Source organism: Bombus vosnesenskii, unplaced genomic scaffold (assembly GCF_011952255.1).
Source record: "Bombus vosnesenskii isolate JDL3184/JDL3185 unplaced genomic scaffold, Bvos_JDL3184-5_v1.1 scf7180000013274, whole genome shotgun sequence".
In the NCBI taxonomy this organism is placed as follows: Eukaryota; Metazoa; Arthropoda; class Insecta; order Hymenoptera; family Apidae; genus Bombus; species Bombus vosnesenskii.
The window spans coordinates 669,489-693,488 of NW_022882932.1; the positions used below are offsets into that span (position 1 = coordinate 669,489).

Sequence of the window (24,000 nt, forward strand, 5' to 3'; positions counted from 1 at the left end):
CAACGTCAAATTCAATTAGAATTAAACTGCGGAAACGCGGCGACGGCTCCGTGATCATTGCTGTATTTACTTCTGATTACTGCGAACGTCGCTCGTAAAGCGTTCACATTTAAAGAGGCTCGCTGTCGCAATTACGCAGCGAAAACCGGGATTTTGTGTGCGAACTGATTCTTCGTAATTACCATTTGAACATACGCGAATTTTTTCCTTGCGTTCGAAATATGTAGAGGAAGGTGCTTTGAAAATTATAATATGCCATTATCGATACTTACGTAATATATAAATGCGTTTGTTTCAAAATAAAATTTGAAGAGATTCTTTGTTTGTTGTGTCTCCATACTTCGCTGTACTTCAACATAGTAGAATTAAGTTAATTTTCGTTAGACCAGTTTCTCAAGTTTCTCAATTCTAAACGAAAGTTACCGTTATGATAAAATATTTCCTAGAGTAAGCCTTACTCTTAAGTCGAATTTTCCTGTAGTAAGGTATTAGGATGTAGCTATATTTGGACGACATTTATCGATCCGTTATGTAACAAAAGCTAGCGTGCACATTACTGAGCCGAATTCATCTGGACAGGCACGGTTACCTCGGCCCGTTTCCCGATCGCGAATGATCGCACGGGACTACGTATATTTTCAATCGATGGGGCCACCCCTATCGGCTAGCTCGTACGGTTTAGAGCGATAGCAGGAAGCTACAACTCGAATTAGATAAACCCGAGAGGTTCCGAGAGACGGTACAGGAAGAAGAAGAAGAGCAGGATCAGCGTGAGCGCTTAGCGGGAGCTTCGAAAGGATCTCTGGAGTGAGAGGGCTTTCCTTAAACCCTAAACCCTCCTCAGACCACGGGAAGCTCGAAGAGTTTAGAGCAACGAACTCCTAGAAAGGACCGCAGGAAGAGAATGTGCTCTCTCTGACTAAAATCGAAAGTTAAATCGCACCGACGGCTTAAGACATTATCACTTTTCTTTGCCGGCCAATGCTCATTGGTCCAGCATTCGGTGTTCGAGAGTTCGAGAGCTACGCGAGCGAGTGAAAGATAAGACAAGAGAAAGAGAGAAGGCGAGTGAAAGAAAGAGAGAGTTAGGTGGCTGAAGCAGAGCAAGGAAGAGCTTGAATCCCTTCCAGTTAGGGATCAATGCTTCCTCGTCCACCCTCCAATTACGTGTCATCCCTTATGGCCTGTGGGGAATAATTAGAAAGCAGCCCTTTTCCTGGACCGAGTACCTACGTCCGCCAACGTGGTATCGCGTAAAGATTGGTTTCGTTTTTGCGTCCAAGGAAATGTCACGTCCGCTGTTAAAGTCTCTGCTTTTCTCGCGAATCGACGACGGCAGCTGTTTAGTCCCCCTTTACTGTGAGCGATGTTTGATTTAATTGTAATACTCGAGTTTACAAAGAATCTGAGTGCATTATTTGGTTAATGTAAAAAGATGTGCAATACAGAATTTAGGACTCATTTCCATATCAAGAATTATTCTCCTAATATTCTTTTTGTATAATAATTTACCGACTAGTAATATTGGTGAATTAAAAAGTTATAAGTTGCAGATTATAAACTTCTCCTTAACAATGTCACCATTTTTTGTTAAATAGGTGAATCAGATAATTTACGATTTTCAATATGAGTGACTGCACAAGTGATTCCTATCTCAATGAAAAAAATGTAATTCTTATGTTAAACATAATATTCCAAAAAGTCGTACGAAATCAATATAAATCGAATGTACTCGGTATAAGTGTTATACGTTCGCTGTTCAGCCTGCGTTGACTGATAACAGTCCTCCCTCTTGACAGACATGAAGATTCTCGACACCTCAAAATCCGTACTCGTCAATTAATTAGCAAGTGCCGTTCCTAGCGGAGGAGATGGTTACCCAGGAACACGAGGCTGCAGAAGCGGACGATGGTGCCTCTACTGAAGGGATTAGAGTATTAGGCGACGTCACGTCACTAGAGTCTAAAGGAGCCTCCTTGGAACTGTGCTCTCAGAGATAGCCCAAACTTACACACCCCCTTCGTCTTACCGATGGTTCTTCAAGTACTCGCCCCCTCTCTCTTTCTCTTATACACTTTCCCTATTCGTGCTCACTTCCTCAGTCTCGCTCACTCACTCCTCATCTTTCGTCGTTGCTTCTTGCTGGGTCTGGCGTCCTTCTTCAAGTCCTCGACAATTCCAATTAGATAAACCACGCCAGGATCACGGTACTCTTAACAGTATTCGAGGTTAAGTCTGTTTCTAGATTTATGTCAAAACAATTGTAAAATGTCGACATTAAGAGTTACTTGTCTTGATCACTTCATTAAGAAAAGCTGAATATATATTCTTCAGTTGCGATGGTAATAGGATATTGTGCATCAATATCTTCATGGTTTAGATTTTTCGAAGTATAAATTAATTTCCTTTCAACTTTCTATTCGTCTCAAATCTTTATTTGATGGTTTCTTCCGTAAACGGTGAATCTAATATAGAGTAATATTCATATTTCGCATTCTAAAGACCATCGCGCTCCAAATTTTTATTCGAGATTATTAAAGGACCATTTGAAAATACAATGTACAAAATACTTCTTTCCACTTGTTCGTTTTATACTAAGGAATAAGAATGATTTTCGTTGTACCTACTCCATCTAAGCATCCACGGAGGGTGTTCTCGCGAGAGGAACTCGTACATCTTTTTCTCGCCGACATTCAAGGGTGGGGGGTCGGTGCTAGGCGAATGCCGGATAATTTAGGGGTCTCTCACGCGTGGATAATGGGGAACTTGGCTAATGCACCCCACTTGGCACCACGTGGATTCGCGTGAGTTTTGCGACTCAGACTCTTCCCGCTCCCATCGCCTTCTTAAACGCTGAATGAAGGCACAGCATGACTGTGGAATAACAACGACAGATTCCATGTGATTCATATCCATAAAACTCCATTTTTCCACAATAATCTTATTCTCTATCGAAAAAATTACTACATTTTGCTTCAATCATTATTATTAGTAGCATTGCTCCGAAATATTGGCTGCTACAACTTAACGCTATTAGTTCTTCGATATTCGTTGATATGGAACAATAGTAAATATTTGAATATTTCGAAGTATTAGATATATTAAAAAATTCGCAGAGCCGACGAGAATGTCGAGACCTCTTATTTAATCGAGCGGGACTAGTAGCGTGTATTGTCTGGCCATCGACGGTGGCATTCTACTGAACACGATTTGAGCCCGAGAAACCTAACGAATTGGCTTTATTTCCAAAGGGGATCCAGCGATGCTATTCTCTGTCGAGCTGCTTTCACATCGAAGGACAAGGGAAAAGGATTTTAAAGCGGGGCTCATGTCGTGGCATCAGTGCAAGCGGGGAAAGAACGCTGTGACTAGGACAGCTGCCCGATTCGGACATCCATCCAGCTCCAGGGAATAGCTCTCGTCCCTTTACTAACTATCCGCTCTTACGTCAACCACTTCGCTCTCATCCTGTTTCTTTCTTTCTCGTGTCCTCGCCAGCCGCGCCCCCAGCTTGCAGACTGACGTCTTAAAGCAATCGAATTCTGATCAAATATTTAACGCTGCCGGGGCTAACGTTTTAAGTGGCTCCTCCTCTATCGCTGGACCCTGTTTTGCCGTATAAGAAGCGTCTTACATCGTTGTCCCGTTTCATCGAATTTTCTGACAAGCAGCTTTAAGTGTGCCTGGACTTGAGCAAGAAAAATACTCTACATATTTTTCAAATTTTAAATGCATCGACGAAGGTAAAGTGATAATATCGCTCATAAACTTGTCGCTCATAAAATTGATATATTTATTGTCTTGCTGTTTCATTCTGGAGTAGTATTGTAATTTAGAATAAGGAGTTGAGACGTTGCCTGTGGGTTTGAAATTGGCTATAAGTCGCTATACGCTACGTTCGATGAAACTGAAAAATGTTTAGTTATTAATCACAGTAACAGAAAAGTTAATCAAATATCGTCGTAGAGGACTACTTGAAGCTTTCAAAAGAAAAATAATACAAGCAACAAAATCGTTAAATTGAGAAAACTATGAATAAAATAGTGCAAATTATAATAGAACAATGTGCATATTTCCAAATATAATAGTAGAACACGTTATACTATATCGTTACAACTCGAAAATTGATAAAAAAATTCTCTTAATCAATACAGATATATCAATCTTAGATACTATTTTCAATATTTAATCTCAGGTTTAGGGAAAGTTAGATTTATAGTTCTTCACTGACTTGCGAATTCTTTAAATAGAATAAGACACAATCAGTGTTCAGTTTTATATATTTGATACATTAATTCTAACAAATTATGACATGTTTTCAATAACTCCAATTAAGATCTTATTCAGTAATGTTATCAATCCTTAAAATTCGAAAATGGTCCAAACACAAACGTTCGAGATATTGTTTTCTAGTGTAACAAGGTGGTCCTGAGATTTCTGGTTCGATTAACGAGCCGGCTATGGATCAACGCGCCAAGTCCAAGGTGGAGGTCGCTTTTTTTGTCCTTTTCAGCACACGGCAATACGTCACGCGTCCCGGTTTCGGGGAGTAATTAAAGAGAGCGCAGAACAGCATGACGCCTCGGGCCTGTCTGGGGTAAGGAGCGGGGCGAGACGAGCCAACCCGAGGGTATGGGGTATAAGGGATGTGTTTTACCGAGGGATACTTATACCATCCCTACGCGGCACATATTTTCATATAACAAAACCATCTGCGTGCCGCGCATAACAAATTTCAACTGATTTATAGTGAAGCTGGGGTAAGCGGGCGCAAATTTTCGCAGTTACGTCGGCGTCGGTACCGGCGTCGACGCTGTTCTCAGGAACTCGGACCAGTCGTGTTCCCTCCTTCCGTCGATTTATATTACTTATATTTCTTTTCTTTTTCTCGAGTGTGTGACGATGATAAGTGGTTTCGTGTTCGTAGATATGATGATTGAAGTGGTGTACGATTCGTGTCGTTAAATAATAAGAGTTTACCAGTTGTGAAGTATAATTTTGTGACTGAACCGTGATTTGTGATTTTGTAATTTTGTACCGTTGAAATGGAAATTTAATTTTATTTGCGAGTGACACTACTTTTTAAGAATATTTATAAAAATAACGAGTAGAAAAAACGCAGAAACAACATATTAATTCTCCTAGCAATATTACTCAAACACAGCAACAAACATTGCCAGCAATACTAAGATCGTTCGTTGATATATTAATTCTATTTAAATTAAAATAATTTAAATAAAATAATACTAAAATAATGTTGGATGAAATACAGAATAAGGGAAGAGTTAGGTTTTAGGTCAATGTCCCAGATTTGCAATGTCTGCATAGAATAATAGGTTAAAATACTGAGAAGTGTATAAAAACAAAAATTTATTTATATCGGGAAAATATCGAATGTGATTTTATATTACAAGTGTACGCTTTGTATGTATCTCAATACTTCTAGGGTTGCAAAGAACGGAAATCGGAAAGGACGTTCCTGAAAGTTTCACACTGATATCTGTGAGGAACGCGACCCTAAAGGGTTGCACAGAGGGGGTTGCAAAGTCGGGTATGTACAAAGAGGGACGAAGAGAGGAGGGGATAGTAAGAAGGGACCGTGCTCGGACCAGCCGACGACGAACCGAGCCATTGGATCGATAATGTCATAGTGACAAGTAGCAGCACGTGTATCCTTCTTATGGTTATAGTAATATTCTATATATTCGAATCTCAAGTGAAGCACTACAGAATGTTATTTTCGACGAAAATTCTCACTTCTGATACTTTCATTGGAAAAATATAGTTTATAAAATTAATGTGAACCCTCGCTTAGAATCAAATACAATTATACTCAGACCTTTATTCAAATTAACTAAAAATCTTCATTTATCTTATATTTTCCAAATTAATCTTGCACAAGACAGGAATTAAATTTTTTGTGTTCAACCACTCTTCTTATTTTCTTGAGTAATCAAAATGAAGTAGAAACATGCTTACCACGCGTGAACTAATGTAACTGAACAACTGTTAGCATTCGATTTTTCTCACATTCACCTCTTAACCTCCATAATATCGCTGCTATAGCCTAAGATACTATTAGAACGACGCAAGACAAGAACCATTAACGACCTTGTCACGATAGAAGGCAAATTAGTTTTTGAAACAGCAAGCCGACCGACGCGTTATTCCCACGGTCAACTAATAACTTCTGATTGACAATTTCATTATGTCAATTGAGATAAGACGGAGCAGCATCTGCAGGGGAAATACGGTGAAAACTAACGTCAGTCTGGGGTGAGTTCTTACCGGAGAGAACGCGGAGCGCAGTAAATCCTGGAACGAACCCGGAATAAACTGTCCATGCTACGGCTATAATAATATGCCTTCGTCGACGTCGCCACTAGATTGTTACGGGTTGTTGGAATTGCCTCACCGAAAACCAGTCCGCCTCGCGGTGTTCTTGGATTACGATGCAATTTCTCCAGACTCATGGGATTGCACTGATGACGGCCCTTAAAACTCGACAGCCCCTTCTGCTACGCTTTCTCACCCGGAATTACGTGTAGATGCGTGTGTCGATGAATTCGATAATCTTCAGATTGTTTCCGTTATCACGTTGACCAGAAATTTTCCATAACGTTTGTGAATCAACGAACCGATGGTTTAATGAAGTTAAGCATAACTTGACAAAATTGTTATTCTATTCCCTTGTTGTGGACAGGTTACATAGTTCCATAATTGTATGTTGATTTTAACAAGAAAATAATTTAAGTATTTTTCATAGTTTCAAATGAAGCCTGTTTTCATATGTCGCTACGAATTTCCTTTACTTTATTTTACTTACCATATCGAGTACGCTATCAATCTACTTTTACTTCACTACTATTAAAAGATAGTTGTTGTAGAAAACTTAACCTTATAAAAATTTTATCATTTTCTTTACTCACGAATTGTTGATTTTCATGAAATTTCATGATTTTTATTCGCTTTCAGAGAAATATCATTATCGTAAAATTGTGTGACAACATAGATCCGGATCATATTTACACGATGAACGCGTCAATTCCAGTTAACGAGTGAAATTGTTTAATATTTCAATCGCTCTCCTTTTTCTATACGCCCCAATAAGCATCAAGAGAAGAAACAAAACGATTGATCCACGATCGTTGTCGATAAAACAATATAGACGGTCCTTGGGATTTTTCTGATTGGCGAGTCGCGTACAAATCCCGTTTACGACGTCGCTTTTTCCAGCCATAAATATACAGGACGCGGAGAGTTCGGCAACTCTCTCATTCCGTGCACCGCGAAGTGTTATACGTGCGTGCACACGGCCATAAAGTGAAAAAAAGGTCGGCAGGCAGTTTGTTACCGAGAGCAGTTGTAACGGAAGGGCACGTATCGAGTAACATGATTACAAATATATCATAACCTTGGCCCTTTTCCTCGGCAACATCCTCGATAGGACCCTGTGAACGGGAACATGTCGTTCGACACGCGATACACGTGCGTCGCCTGCCGATGCGACTTTATCGCAACAAATCACTGCCGGTCCAGAAGAAATAAAGACGAAAAGGAGAGAATGGGTGCTGGACTGAGTGAAGAGGCCACGTAGCACATCCCTCCGCTAAATCAAATCGACGAAACACGTTCTGTTCTGATATGTATAGCTGCGCTCATGCTCTGTAACACAATGTTGAAGACACGAGCTTGTTCTTAGAAGATTGTATCGAGAGAAATTCGTGGGACTCACATGAAGAAGAAATCTCTACAAAGGGAATACATGAGATATAGATAAAGCTTTGCATTTAAAATGTGAGAATTGTTCAATTCAAGGTTTCTTTCAGATTATATATTTTGCAAAAGTAGTATTAATTGTTCGTGTAATTAGTACGTCAATATTAGTCCGGGATATTTATGACATAATATGATTCGTTCAGGTCATATTTGAGCTTAAGAGAATGAGAAGAAAAAGTTAACTAAATACAGACTGTTATATTCCTTGTCTTAAGACAGATTATCCACAATTGATACTTCGGACTTCTAAGATTGCTGTCAGTCACATCTGATTATATTTTCCCTATCCTATATCCAAAAAAAGACCCAATATTCCTTATACTTTACTACCAATGATCATGACATCACAATTCAAGATAGAAAATTTAGCGCTAAATTAATCTTCGTATTCCAGATATCCCTATATCCGATAATCCAATTCAATTATACAAATCATTGGTCCAAGAGAACCATCGAACGAAACATCTGTTCCCTTCTAATCAACACAAAATAATTTATGTTAGGGCCAACTAAATGATAGAAAACCTTACTGAAGAAGTCCCATCAGTCCAAAGGATAAATACTGACCGGCTAATATAAGGATATTATGGATAGAGGAAGACTCATCGGTAGCACGGATCAGCGTGGCGAAAACAGGGACCGCCCTGCTGTGAGACAGCCAGATATCCCAGAATGTTTTATACCTCATTAGGCAACAATGTGTTGTTACCAGGGTGAATTATATCGGGCATGAGACGCCCGTCAAGACAAATGGCTCGAACCAGAGGTAATTGTGGGCTTTTATTAGCTCTGGTTTCTCCTGTTGGCTGCAAATCGCGCAACGCCGACTCGGAGACGTTCAGCCAAGCAACGCCGGCGCGAGGCAACAGCAACACACCAGCAACCCTTCCAGCCAGCCTCCTTCTCGTCTATTTTCCTCCTCTCCGCATGACTGTTGCTCGTTCGCCGCGTTCCTTTCCGTTCGCCATTGTGTAATTACTCGCATGACAGTAACGCAGGAATGCGAATGTCATCTCTTTAATGCTTGCAGACTCATTATGTTGTATAGTTAATGCTCGAATTGTTTGATTCTAAATTATTCTTCCGTTTCATTCTCTAATCGATCTGCAGATGATTGTTTTGTAGAAAATATTGCAGGTTTTCTTTTCTTGTGATTAGTATCGTTAGAGTTGATGATTATAAAGTTACTAGCTACGGAGTTGTAATCTTTTCTTGGAAGTTCGATTAATATAGATATTCTTAATTTTTGTTTGCTTCGTTGAAATGAACATCTAATAAATTTTTTAACCATGAGAGATTCTAGTTGGGATATTGTATTATATATCGTGTTATGAGATTTCTACGCTGGTTAAAGTATGCCTGAACGGATCGGCAAGATTAATGTGGACAACGAGTATGTTTCTTGAGATGTTTCACATACTTCCAGGGTGAAGTATCGCGGTGAAAATTATTGCGGCTGGAGTGTCGTCTGTAACTAGGCCGAAATATCCTTTTTTATTACACTTTATTTAAAAATTTGTTCTCACTATTTCTTCAATGCTGTACATGCAATTTAATTTCTCTACTTAGTTTCTCGTCTGTCTTGTTGATGTTCCACTTCACGCAATATTTAAAACTTTGAAAAAGGATAATAAATTTATAATAACGAGCATTCAACCTACATGAATTTCCACGTAAATGTATTTAAAACGAAGCTAACTTCTCGTGTAGCAAAACTAATGGTCACTTTTTCCTCTCTAAAAATTCGCGTATTACCGCATCCGAATAGAATTTTTCTGACCAAAAATTCTCGCGCGTAACAGCGCAGAATGGGGGAAAACGTACTTTTCCTTCACCCTGTAATAACGAGAAAATTTCCAGCTATTTTCAATTCTTTATACATACCTAGAATTCGTGCACTATTACACACATGTTCCAAATTAAATCCAAAAAATAAATTCGGTATTAACCCAAATTATTACAACGTTGTACTACCGTATTCTTTTCTCATCCTCTCTAAAAAAAAAGTCTAAAAATACAAAGGAGAATTTAAAAGAAATAAAATCTATCATTTCTCATCCTTACGCTATCTCCGGTGTTCTCCAAATCGCAGAATTTTTTTCAAAAGGGGAAAAAAGCGATGACATTCCGAAAGGTCGCGTTTTCACGAGAAGGAAGTTGCCATCCATGCATTATTACGCCTGTAGGAGGTACCACCCGCCCGAGGCATATGCGGGCCAAGCTTGTCCCCGTCCCTCTTTCGCTCGTAGTTTCGCCGTGGTTCATGTATTTATGCATTTCCAGCCAGTCGCCGCTTCTTGACTAGACTCCACGCATATACACGTACGTTCGTGGACCAGCGCCATTGTGCGCCAGACGATTTACATGTATTGCTCCTCGATGATGTACCGTGAAAGATGGCCAAGCGAGGGGCAAGAGCGGACCAAAGCACACAAGACGCTGAATTGCTTTTAAATTAGCGATACGAACTTTCGGGAATCTCGATACCATACATTTTGTCATGGAAATGTTTTTTCTTTCTTTGGTTTCTAATGGAAAAACGAAGAGGTTCCATGATGTCTGTTTTAATACATTTTAATTGATATGCTGTATTGTCTGAAAAGATATTTGGATGGCACTTTGTATTTTCTTACCAATTAGGAGAAAAAAGTTATCAAAAGATGTTTTTACTTGTTTCAAAATATGAAAGAAAACTTGGACAGAGATGATTAAGAGTCATTAACAAGCATGAGAAGGAAGAATTATGTACATTCTGTACATTTTCATACTTTTGAAAATAAATAAACACCAGCGGCATTATTATTATCTAACATTGTAATTATCATATATTATACGAACCAGTGAACTGCGTTAAAAGATTGTTCGACACATCACCGTATTCAAATTGTAGCTAGTACAGTTGCATTGATTAAACGCGCGTACCACAAAGAAGTTTATTAAACTCAGTTCGATTCTTGGAAACTATGTGAGGAATTATATTCACATCAGGAAAATTAAATCGCGCGTAGTGTGTCCACGGATATAGCTTTATAATTAATCGCGGCGTTAGCCACGCTGCAAACAATTACGGTGTGCGAGCGTTCTACGTTGCCGCAGTAATTTAATCGAACTCCGTCACAAAATATCGCGTTAATTGTTATCAGGATTTTCGGATAATTACACAAACTCCGGTTGAAATAATTTAGTATCCTATGAAATCTCTCTTTCGCATGGCAGCACTAGGATCCCTTGGTTGCTGTTCATTATTCAATCGCCATATTTACTCATTGAATTCAATTCCGATTCACTTATGGTATGATTTACTCTTCGAAGGCGTACCTGAGGATGGTGATGGGAATTTATTGGAGACGAAGGTCGTCCTGAATACGGGCAAGGAAAACGTAGACAGCGTTGGAGAGTGAGAGAAGATATGAGAGAAGAGAGCTCAACGAAAGGGACAACGAGCGTCGAAGGGAGAGAAAAATAAAGGGCGCGTCCTTTTCTCATATTCCGTATCCCATACGGTAGCTCGTGAAAGTTGCAAGAACATCTTTTCGAAATTCAGATTTACAACGATGTCTACTATTTGTTTCTTCCTTCTTGATGCTATTTTCATTATTTCTATTATTAAGAAGACAGGTTTTGCGGTTATGTACTTCTTTTTATGACTTCTGCAACCTTTTTTAAAGCTGTTCAACGATGGACCCTGATGCTAATTCACTTTTTTATGAAATGTAATCGATTTCGAAACAAATCTATTCGATTTCCTTCTATTAAAGAATAAGAATATTAAAAGTATTATACAGTAAATATAACAGTCAAACAGTACTTCCGGTTTTTTATAAAGCAAATTTTTATATCAACTTTCATATACTATTTCTATTTTTAGAAGTTAGTGTTCAAAGAAATAGATATCGTCAATGTTCTCGTAAGGTATGTTTTTGGTGAACAGAATCTATAAGTCATTTGTTCGAATCTGATATTAAAAAAAGAAAAATTCAAACCTTTCGAGGGGTCTTTGTGAGAATAGATGTGTATCTAGATGCGTGTTTGTGCCTTGAACGTATTGTACGCTATTTTATTGGAGGATGCTGAATTTTTATCCATCCCCTGTGCAAATAGAGGTCATGTAAAGCCATCCGGCATGGTCGTTCTTTAAAATGCATGCCGCCCTTAAATCAGGACAACAATAATTGTGTCCACTATCCGGACATGCCCGATTGAATGTGGAATATTTATTGTTTCCTCACCCTCTGCTTTTATTCCCATTCGTATTTGTCAAATCTAACTCTTGGGTTGCGAGCAAAAGATATATTTAAATAATGTAATGGATTATTTCAACATACTAAAATTTGTACAGTGAAAAAGTTTTCTTTAGTCCTTAACATTCTTTTGATGCCTTCTATCCCGTAACTGATATATACAAGGTGGTTGGTAACTGGTGGTACAAGCGGAAAGGGGGTGATTCTACGCGAAAAAAGAAGTCGAAAATATAGAATAAAAATTTTTTTTAATTTTTTTTATTTTTTTTAAATTTTTCCATCGAGACAACGATCTACAGTGAGATCCGTTATAACGTACCGCACGCGTACCGAGCGAAAATTCAAAGTCGATTTTCTCGAAAACAAAGCCTCGAGCGAAAAATTTTTATTCTATATTTTCGACTTCTTTTTTCGCGTAGAATCACCCCCTTTCCACTTGTACCACCAGTTACCAAGCACTCTGTATACTTATATGTATTATACTTAAGTTTGAGTTACACGTAGTTGACAACAATTTAGTTTCAATTGCTTCGTTTTAATTCATCTTCTATATGTCACTTGATAAATAATATTTTACTTTTAGTTACTTTAGTTATTTTTTCTACATGAAATACACAATATACATTTAAATGAACTAGTCTAAAATTGATTAACTTAATCCAAATTGTAGATTATCTATGATAACGATCAATCGATCAATGATGATTCGACCAATTGTGGGACCAACTAAATGTTATTTAATCATGGCCAATTGCAAGGAAAGAAATAACAAATATTAAAATGGACGATAATGTTGTCGTGATGTATGTCGATTTACGCGTGGAGCAAATTCTTACCGATCAACAGAGGGATTTTGGAACGTCACAGACTGAAACGGCGGAAGGTGAAAAGGGAGCTAAAGGGAGGATACACCCCCCGCGAACTCGAACATGAATTAAAGTTTTAATTTCTCTAAATCACTGTTCGCCCTCGAGCGCTTTCCACCAGACGGTCCGTTACTTATGGCCTTTGCCCTTTTTACCGCCTTCTTTTTTTCCCGTTCGCCTCGATCTTACCACCGTCCAACCCTCGCCAATCGGCAGAAATCGATATGCACTTATCCGATGACTCTCGAGACCCGAGGCCTTTCTCGTTTCTTTCCTTTTTTCCTTCTCAATCGTACCTCTGCAGCCATAACGGCCAGAAATCGTGGAGATTTAAATTTCCATGGAACAACGATGTCGTTAACATCCCTTCAGAGCCACTCGAAACTAACCCAATCTCAAATCTCGCTCCAAAATAGATGAAAAATTTTTTTTATTCATTCAAATTATTTGAAATCTCAATTTTGAGCCACTCTATATAGTGAATAATTTCAATTTAATAAAATAATTACTTGTCTCTTAAAGATGCAAAAATATCTCCATGCTGTAATATTTTACACGCTTGAATTCGACAATCTGCTATTGTCCATAGGAAAACGTATCAAAATCGATTTAGAAGCGAGTTGCTCTCTCGCGGCATGCTCGATCTGCCCTTTTCCCCGGCAGTGACACGCGACAGGGTGAAACGGGGGTTGTTCATTTAAAATCATGAGCGAACATCGAGCGTGGGGCGCAGTCACAGCACGGCGGAGGCGTTAGTATTAACGTTAGGTGCCGGCAGACCAGGGCCACCTACAAGAACTTCGTACACCGGTTTCACCCCCTTACCACCGGTGACATATTGTTTCCATTCTGCTCTCGGGCTAAAGCGCAATAAAAAACCAGCATAAATATCGCCGCCCTCGGCGTGCCGCGGCACCGATACCAGACCAAGCTGAGCTGTGGTCCGTGTAAGAACGAACAGGCCCCGAATACCGGTGGTCTACAATTACGTGGAAACGTTCTTTCGTGGGAGAGAGAAACGACCGGGGACTAATTTGTCTGAGTGGCTTTTTCGACGGTTAAAGGGCGCCGCGGATTGCGACCAACGATCTTTCCATCTCTTGTGAATTTGTAATGTTCTATGGCATTATTGTGCGTTTGAATGTTCGTGTGGAGAAACGGTGGCAAGATACATCGGACATTTAATTAAGGGGTGATTTGTGAACAATTTTCTGTATTACATACATAAAGGTTTCAAAAATATATTTGCAAACATATAAAAATATGTATGTTCCTGAAGAGTTTTAAATAGCTTTTTTTGTGTATAAAAGATTGATTCTTGTGGTGCGTGTACGACAGTTACAATTAGAATACATTACTTCAAAATTTAAATACTGAAAATATTATTTCACTAATATTTTTTAATTTTGTAAGCTATGATTTATTCAACGACCTTTAAAGGTTGGTATAAAATATATTTGATTCTAAAGATATCTTTAAATAGTCATAGAAATTATTATATCAATTATCAAGAAAGTTTGGGAACAAATTATGTGCAGGATTGAAGTTCTAAGTTCTCTTGAGTCAGGAATATTTCTCCAGATGAATTATATGCCCTTTGGGGCATAAAGTGTCGCGTACTCCTTATCAATACTCAAATAAGTTTGAAATAAAATCATACTTACAGCGTGACAGGTTCTTCAGGGCTCGAGGGTGAAATTGAGAGCGACATAGTGGTAGTTAAACATCGTGATGTACCTGGCGATCTGACTCGATCATCCACCTGAAACCAGAATATGAATGATAAGTTAAGAACCAACTTATAAACAAACGATAGTAACTTAAAATCTCGTCACATACTTAAATTTGATATTATACTACTTTTAAAATATTCTACACGGACTTAATATGAAATTTTCATACAATAACGATTGCTATTGTAATATCGTAAAGTAGTTTGAACTAGAGGTTAGTTGAAATTAGAAAAACTGTGTACGTCGTGGTTCGTTTACATTTAAGAGCGCCTATGTGACTAAAGTCATCTAGTTCTTACAGTGATGTGAGAAAAGCAATAGACAACGTTAGAGCAGAAGGTCGGTTTCGTGTTTCAAAGGGGGGGTGGGCGGGGGACCGAGAGGTCAGAGTATGCGAATCGAAAAGTATGTGTGTTGCGAGAGTCAGAGTTGATCGAGACATCGAAGAGTAGAGTTGAAAGAGTTGATCGAGACGTCGGAGAGTAGAGTTGAGAGAATTGATCGAGTTGTAGAGTTGTTAGAGTTGCTAGTGAAAGAGAGAGAGAGAGAGAGAGTGTGTGTTAGGTTCGTTGTGACGAGAGTTGCCAAATAACTGTAAAGTTATTTGGGATAGATGCGAGTATCGCATTTAGTTTCAGTTAAACAAACATCGTTTTCTGTCCAATTAACACCTGTATATTCAATTCAATATTAATAAATTGTAAGTAATCGGGAAAAAATTTATATCCTAATTCTCCGATATTACACTATTGATACAAAACATGAGTTTGGGTAGCGACACACAGTATCTGCTCCACGCGATTGTTGACTTTGAAACGGATCCTTAACAAGGAATTATGTACACGATGGAATTCAAGAATACGGAAGAAATACTTCTCCGTGCACCTACCGAATTCTTTGCACGATCCTTGCTGTCGTCGATGGGGAATTGAGCAACAGGTAGATCAGATATGTCCTCGAGGTATCATGCTCGACAGAGCATACGCGTGATTTACTGTATAAGTAACTCATCGAAGGCACCCTTTTTTCTCTCTCTCTCTTATCTTGGATTTGCTATTCGAAACGAAACGCGAAGGAAATAATTCTTTTACTTAGATTCTCAACCAGGAAAGCGGAAACCGAGAATTTATATTCGAGGGTAGAGCTCGATATATATTCTGATAAATTATCAATTCCCTAAGAACTTTATTTCATCATTATATAATTGTACATGAGTTATGTGCACTTTGTATGTTGTTATCAAATTTATATCAATTTGAAACATTTATTCTTTTGACTAAAACATTATTACATAATTATTTCAAATATATTTTACATAACGTAGTTTAAAAATATATATTCCCAATTTTTATTTCCTACTTTCCGATATTCGACTCTTTACAAACATTACTTAGTATGAAAACAATCGTTGTGCAGAGTCATCAAGCCAATAAAGGGTTTGATAAATCTAAGTGTATTTCTCAGAGAGAGCAATCTGATTTTTCATCCTCCCTATGAATTCCAGTGATCCTTTTAATCGAGCGGTCAGAAGCGAGGCATAATCGCGATTGGCGCGAGCTGACAAATTCAGTCGAAATTGAGCAACTTCCGACCCAACCCCACGCTTTCCAAAGAAATATTACGGCCATATTTTTCTCCGGTGAACGATGACTGAAGCTCTCCCGCGATTTCCAAGGGATTAATAATGGCAGTAGACCGTTCTACGACAATCGTAGAGAGAAACAAACGCAGCCCCGGGCAAGTGGACCAGGCTCGCGCCGACATCAATCTGAACGAGCGAGCCGCGCCCCTAACGAGCCACCGAGTCATATAAATTTTATTGCCATTTCATAAATCCCGGCAAACACCGTGAGTAACCGTCCCGGTGCTGTCTGCGAGATTATCAGGAATGTATAAAGTTGCGGATCGTCGCGCGGTTACTGTCTTTCGCGATGCTTCCTGTGAAAACTCACGTTAAAATGTTCGAATAATACGTTCAACGTTTAATGTTGATCGAAGATTATCCTTGTGATATAGAGAAAACGGATTTTTCATTATTCCTTATCAAAAATATATCGTATTAGTTTGGAAATTTCCATTTTGAATTAGAAAATATATGAAACTTATCGAATATTCTCATAATAGACAATAATGCAAGGCTTATTCATCAGGATTTGATTATTGATTATTGTAGTTTGAGTATTGTAGAAAAAAGTTGAGTTTGATTATTTTTTTAATATAATGGAAAATTGAAGTAGAATAAATCGAAGAACGTGGAAATTTAATAAGAACGTAAGGAAAATAAGTAAGTATATAATCAGACAAGGAAAGATTGAACAAACTTATCTGAATCTTAAAAATTCATTTCATCAAGAAAGAAGCTACGTGTTAAAACATCGTTTCATATTTGCAAAAAACGATCTTGGTTTTTATTATGCCACAAATTACTTGGCGTTCTGAGGATATGTCTGAACCATACGATGCCACGTATTTCAATTTTAAAACGTAGCGAATGTAGTAAATGGAAAGCGATGCGTAGGTAGGATTGGGAGAATGGAAACGACAAGGTTATATTTATAATAAATAAGAGAGGAGTACATACGTAGGAGAAGAAGAGGGAGCACAGTTAATTCAGTTTTATACGACAACACTTCCGATCCACGGTAAGCCGGCGACAGTCTCTCCAGAGCTTCCCTCACGTTCTCTTCATCTTAACGCAAAGACGAACCAAAACCTGATTTACATTTCTTTCTCTTCTTGCTATAAAAATTCCGCGACGATAACTTCCTTTGTTCCACCCTCTATGGTCGAGGCTGGGATGAGCAACCCCTGCGGCTGGAAAGCCACGGGGGGTCCCTATAACACCGACTAGTTTTCGTTAGAACATTACATTTTTTTCCCCTTAATTAAAGACGCTGAGAACTCCGGTCTTGTTAAAAAACTGTTCGTTACTTTGCGCGATTCAATATATTAAAATACTCAATCGCGTTAAGTTTAATTATACCAAGAATAATGGAATACAAGAGAATTTCTACTTTCTTTCTTTTCATGTTCAATTGTCTAAAGTTTAATTAGATTAAAAATAATGATTAACAGAAATTCTTTCTCTCCTTCCGCGCTTTATATTTTTAACCCATTATACGCTCAATTAGAAAGAATAGCTTCACCACTTCCATATAGCAAGTTCCATTCTGAGAATTTTGAACTCCATTTGACATATTCCACCGCGAGCAATTGCGTTACTGTGGAATCTACATAACGACGTTCGAAACTGTCGATCATCCATTCGGTTGGTGAAATTCCTTATTGAACGAGGAGTCAAACACGGAGGTAGAGAGAAAAAGGGAGACAGATAGGATCGAAATGTAATTAAGAGAGCAAATAATCCGAGCCGAACAAACTCCATGAAATGGATCAAAGAACTGGAAAGTGGGAGTGAGATGATGCAACGGGATAGGGAAAGGGAGAAAAAGGAAGGACATGTACCGATAGAGGCGCGTCGTACTGAAAGGTAGTAGGACGAGCTACGAGCAGGCTGCTTCTCCCTGTCGTCGTGCTGTCTAGCCAGAAGGAGTAGGGCAACGAGGGGCCTCGGCAAAGACCCTCGATAAATATTTCCGTCAAGTGACCGGGGTTGGAATTCAAAGAGAGCCGAAAGGTGGAATCGAGAGCGAAACGAGTCCATCCTCTCTTCAGCAGCCGGTTCAAGGGACGGTCGACGAGAGGAGAAACGATGGAAGGATGGGTGGGCGGAGGTGGCCTGGCAGGCCGGTATATTTGCGTTACGTTACGTAGTTGCGCGTTTAATCAGCCGTATAGCCGGAAAGGGCGCGTGTGACAGAGGGAAGAAGGAAAAGAGGAACCGGCTTGACTTCCGGATACCAAAGAACGACGGGGCTTAAACAGCCTCGTACCTTTTGTGCGGCCAAAGAGACTGGATTTTGTTTACTACTGGACTCTGCTCCATCGTCGTCTACCGATTTCGACGTGGATCATTGTATTCTTCCGTTTCGTTTTGCTCTGTATTTTATTTCGATTTCCTTCCTTGAATGAAAAGTGTGTGTGGGAGTGGAAATTTTACTTGAAGTAGTGTTCTTCTTCTTTCTGAAAATCATCTTCCATCTTCTGATGTACAATGTCTTTTTAAGATTTTAGATTTCTGTACGATGTACTCGTTAGTATGAGAAAGTATGGGAGAAAAGGAGGCGAAGGAAAACGGAGGAGATGGCGCCTACGAGATGTCGATGGCGTGACAGATTGCCTCCAGTATTTTCCACCACATATATCATCGGTATCCGCCAGCCCCTAGTTCTAGTTCAATGCTCACCGCCGCCGTCTCCTTTAATTGGCATCACCTACACCAATCTACCTGTGCCGTCGTTCAGAAAATTCCCGACCATAGTTAGTTACGATAGATTATATTTGGAGGCATATCGGTGGTAAATGATCGACTGAAAGTCTTACATAATACTTTTTATATCTCTACATATGTATCTTCATATAATATTATACATTTTCTCCTACTGGTGTTTCTTCTCAATAATTAATTATTATTGAATGATTTTACGATATAGAATTTCTAAATTAATTTTCATTTATTTATAATAATATCCTATATCGTAATTACCTTAGTGGCAATGAGTTCGAATCAAGCTAAGCAAGCAATAATATATTGATAACAAACCAAAGGGTCAGTGACAAATTGCAAACCGCACTTTCATCGTCAGGGATACGATTAGGGAAAAATTCGTGCTGTTTTAATGGGGAGCGAAAATTAAATACCGCGGTGTCCACCCCTTAGGTCCGGCCACCTAATAATTCATAAGAGGAATGTAAAAAAGGCGAGCCCTTGTCGTCCTTCTCGCCTCCAACCACGCGGCAAAGAAGAGCGAGAACGAGAAAATCGAGAAGGGGGGTAGAAAAATACGAGCTCGTGTTTATCTTGAGATTTGTAGCCGCTCTGTTCCCGATATTTATTGGCCTTCTAGGGACCGTAGATGCCACGGCCTGACGGACCGTTAAATTTTATTATGTTTTTTTCACCGATGCCGAAATAACGCGTCACTGAATATGGCTGGCAACGTCGTCGTAAAGATAAATCCTGATCGTCCGTGGATCGTCGTTTCCGCTGTGAAGAAGGGGCCTCGTAATATCGCTATTTACTTCAACATCTTTCAGCCTCTATCCTTTACAGCACGCGCTAATTGTGTTTCAAGCGAACTGGTACTCAAATTGTACGTAAACTTGAAGTTTAATGAAGGTTTAGAAATATAAAATTGTTGTTTCAGGAAACTCGATCATCATTTGGCATACATAAACTAATATATAACAAAATGTAACACTATTAAAATCTTATTATCGTTCAGTGTTTCACGAAAATTTCGTTTCATTGTCTATTGCTGACAACCGTATTTAAAATATAAACTTTGAGCTTTCTATATTTTCTAATACACAACATGAATGCCCAATCTTTTAAACTTCGACGATATATATAAGCTCGGTGTTTTCATGAACATTTCACAAACCAGAACACGTGGTACAGCCGAAACGAAGATTTACAAATCTTACCCCGCGTCTTACCCCGACGAATTCATAAAGAAGGATCACGACACCAGCAACCTAACTGCCTACCGAGGTCATATTTAGGATTAAGGAGACGGCGGTTGCAGCCTCTTCAGGACGATAGTTGCGAGCGCAGTGGAAGAACCCCGCTAAACCGAGCAGCCCATTATCTTAACAAATCTAATCTCGCGGTGGGTGTTTATAAATGTCTTGTTTTCCAGCGAAACGGCACCGCGGGTTGAGGCTGAAAGGGACAGAGCGTTTCTAACCGCATTTCGGCTCAGATCCCTCATTAACGTAAGTGGGTGGTGAGAAACGAAGCACATAGTACTCCCGTGTATATTACGCTCCTTGAGGGCAATGAAGAAAGTTCTACTTTGATAAGATTTTTCAAAAATGTATTAGTGTAGTGTAAAAACATATTAGTGAACATTTCAAATTTTTCATTCTTATATTTTTCATACACGCGAGTATTTAAATGTTAATGATATTAACTATTGAATTACGTGGCAAATTAGAATTTTAAGATATTTCAAACACACGAATAAAATTTCTATCATTCTTTCTGTATTATAAAGATGAAAAATTTTAGGAACTAGTGGTCTCATTACTCTAACATTAAATTGTAAACTTTAGAATATAGGCAAATATAAAATAGAATAGTAATATAAAATTTACACTTTCTTCGATTCTTGTATTGCTTTTTCTAACAATAATTCAAACAGAATCATCTCAAAGAATCAAGCTGCCTTTATTTATAATCTACCAGAATGTCTTTATAATGGACCACTATATCCATGACTTTATTCGACCTCTGATTAGTAATCAATCCAGGAATTCGGCTAAACTCAGGTCATAAACATCCTGAAATAGCAAAAATCGCATACACGTGAGAATATAGATAAACGCAACGACAAGAAACGATAAATACAAGTGCGGCATCCTGGCGAGAATAAGTCTTTGTTATAATAAGATGGAGACTACAGCTTGTCCCAAAACTAGAGATCCTAATCCCTTAAGAACAATAATAACAATCCTTTCTCTGTTACTCCCGGAATGAATGTTAACTGGAAGACAAGGACAAGTAGAACGAAACAGTTCCAACCTAATTCAAGGTCTCGCAGAAGGTTGCGCAGTAATCTCCTATTCGACTTCCCTTGAAATCCTTCTAGACCACTCGCTAAACCTTCGTTTACACTTTCTTTCAACCCTTCTTACACACCTTACAACGCCTTTCATATTTTAAACGCCGCCAGGGATTAACTAACGCCGAACGATCACTGAGTTGAATAAGAAACAAATGGTAACTTCGAGATAAAGCTGACTTTCGACGAGCCTTGCGAGAAAGGAAGCATAATATGTGTCTATTAATGAAAAAGGACTTGTAATTCTTCGAGGGATTTTTGAAAACTTTGGCTGCTTCGAACTCGGATGCAACAAAGTTTTTTTCATGGTACAAAGAGAAACTTGCAACTCTAATATTCTTTGTTACATGTATACTGGACATTTCTCTTATGTGATGATTTTCAAATGAAAATTGTTTCTATTCTTAAGAGAGGAATAACAAAGATGTTTTGGCTCAAATTTCTAGAAATCTAAATTTTGGAAATCAAATTTTTGCTCATGAAAAGTTGAAGTTTATTCTATAATATTGAATAAAGCATTATTTCTGTAAACGTGTAACTATTGAAATATTCTATTGAATATCGAAATAAGTAATCCAGAGTATCTCTTTGATCTTTACTTCTTATATTATTCGCTATATTAATTTCAAAGACAATTCATTTGAAATTCCTTGTTCTGAGTATCCTTAAGAGTTTTCGCTAGCTTTTGCCAACTTCTTATCAATATTAACATCGAAAAAGGACTTAATCAGGTCCTCGGTTGGTAGGAAACCGCAGTTGCGACGAGAACTCTTTCGCTTTAAATTTTCATTCGACTCTCGTACAAGGAGGTTACGTCGGGGACCTGTTTCATCCTTCAAGCCAGACTCTCTTCTTCGTCCTCGTTCTGGGCGTAATTTGCACACAAAGTACCGAGGAGATGTACCGTGTGGGCTACCACGGTGTGCACGTTTGTGTACGCGGAGACACGTGCACAACCTTTGCGTATGGTATAGACTCAGAAGCATTATGCTAATGTTCCTCTCTTCTACCTAATACGTTCGTTTTAATAGTTATCGCGTGTCCACGAAAGATATTATATTTTCGTGGAAACCTGATGATACTAGTCAGAATTTTCTACATCTATACAGGTTTTAATAAGAAATTTAAAAATATTTAGTAGAATTTTGATATTTATAGTAAGATTTAGACAACTTGAAAGGAATTGAAACGACCTCTAATTTGAAATAATGTTTTTGGTTCAAAAAAATATTTTCCGTTTGATGCTAATAAAAGACATATACGACTAACGAGCTTTAGCAATTTCAACGAACGAACAAGATAAGATTCTTTTCAGCAGATAATAAAAAACCTGTCACGTAGCGGTGGCTTCGTTCAAGACAGACCACTGAATCCGGAGGGTGGCAACGAAGAAGCAACGAATAAGGAAAAGAATACTAATTCATTATTCAATCTGGGTCGAGTGATTAGCATGCGCCAGTACCCGGCATCTTCGTCCTCGGTTCCTTCTAAATAATGTAAGACGTATACCATCGTAAGAACGTGCTGGTACAGGCACGTTGTCGTCGAAGGATCTTCGTCTCCCTTCCTATAATTTTGCACAGCCTCAAATTCGCATTTAAATAATTATGCGCAACGCACTTGCACTGGATATAATACTATAATAGAACATTTCCACGATCAGACGCGTTGATTAAACTGATAATTTAAAACTACGCGAAAGAAGAATTGATCAGCAAGCTGGTATTATATAATCATTCAGTTAATATCACTGTAAAAAAGTTCGATGGTTTTAAGACTACTTCCATCATTAATCTGTCATAATAATAAAAAAAAACACGACTATAAGGTTATAGTTATAATGGATGCGTGTTCTGAATGCTTCAAAGGATAGTCGTCCACTGTGTCAACCATAGTCTAACGACATAACATTAACGAAAAATTGCATTTCTATAAACTCATCACTGAGTTTCCTCATCTTGATTACAACAATAAAAACGAAGCTTGAAGGATCGTCGCGAAGTCTGGTCGCATTAACTCAGCCCTCGTCAACGAGAAAAATCTCGAATCCCACAGAGACGTCTCTTCCACCAGAGATAAAGCATTTTTAATACAATTAAACGCGAATCTCCACGCTATCCGTTCTTCTTTCTTCTCCAAGGTATCTACACCCTAACGTCACCCTGAACCACTGTGGTCTTGGTTCAAGATCTGGATGTAAGAAGGGTTGTACTCAGCTTGCCTTTGGGGCATGTTAATGCACTCCGAGATCTTAGCACTTACACTCCAACACGTTCGCTACTCCTCGTCCTCGTCGTCGTTCGCCTGCCTGCTTTTCCATCCCCAGCCATTTTCTTTCTCTTAAACTACCCCCGACCAAGTCTACACTGCCTCCAGAGGGCTTTCACGGACGACGCCTTAAATCCGGATCTCTGCCCTCACTCCCACTCACCCTGCTTCTTATTCAACCATCTTCCTAGCCACCTCCGAATCCGACAGCATTGCTGTCGCGATTTTCTTCGCTGAAACGCCCAGGAAGCGGCTTCCAAAATGTACAACCTCTGTGGTGAGACACGATCCACGGGGTGGCCACGATATTCTGTGGGTGCCAACCGTTTGTGATCGCAATTGGGAGTCTATAAGTTCGATCGCCCCTTCACACGTTAGTTAGTCTAATTCCTAAGTGGGGTCATGCAAACTTGAAAACAGGGAAATT

The 24,000-nt window shown here is 38.8% G+C and overlaps 1 protein-coding gene and 1 long non-coding RNA gene across 9 annotated transcripts in view; one reads left to right on the forward strand and one right to left on the reverse strand.

Moving 5' to 3' along the window:
* LOC117231809 overlaps positions 1-24,000 on the reverse strand; it is a 300,770-nt gene that overhangs the window by 29,406 nt on the left and 247,364 nt on the right. For all 8 annotated transcript variants that reach the window (XM_033490614.1, XM_033490612.1, XM_033490616.1 and 5 more), the window contains one exon: positions 14,551-14,648. In XM_033490614.1, the coding sequence (XP_033346505.1) occupies positions 14,551-14,648 (98 nt within the window). The remainder of the gene's footprint in view (positions 1-14,550; positions 14,649-24,000) is intronic.
* Positions 4,270-6,653, forward strand: LOC117231812. The gene is made up of 3 exons (XR_004493025.1): positions 4,270-4,597; positions 5,447-5,669; positions 6,125-6,653. It is a non-coding gene; the product is annotated as an uncharacterized LOC117231812 (long non-coding RNA).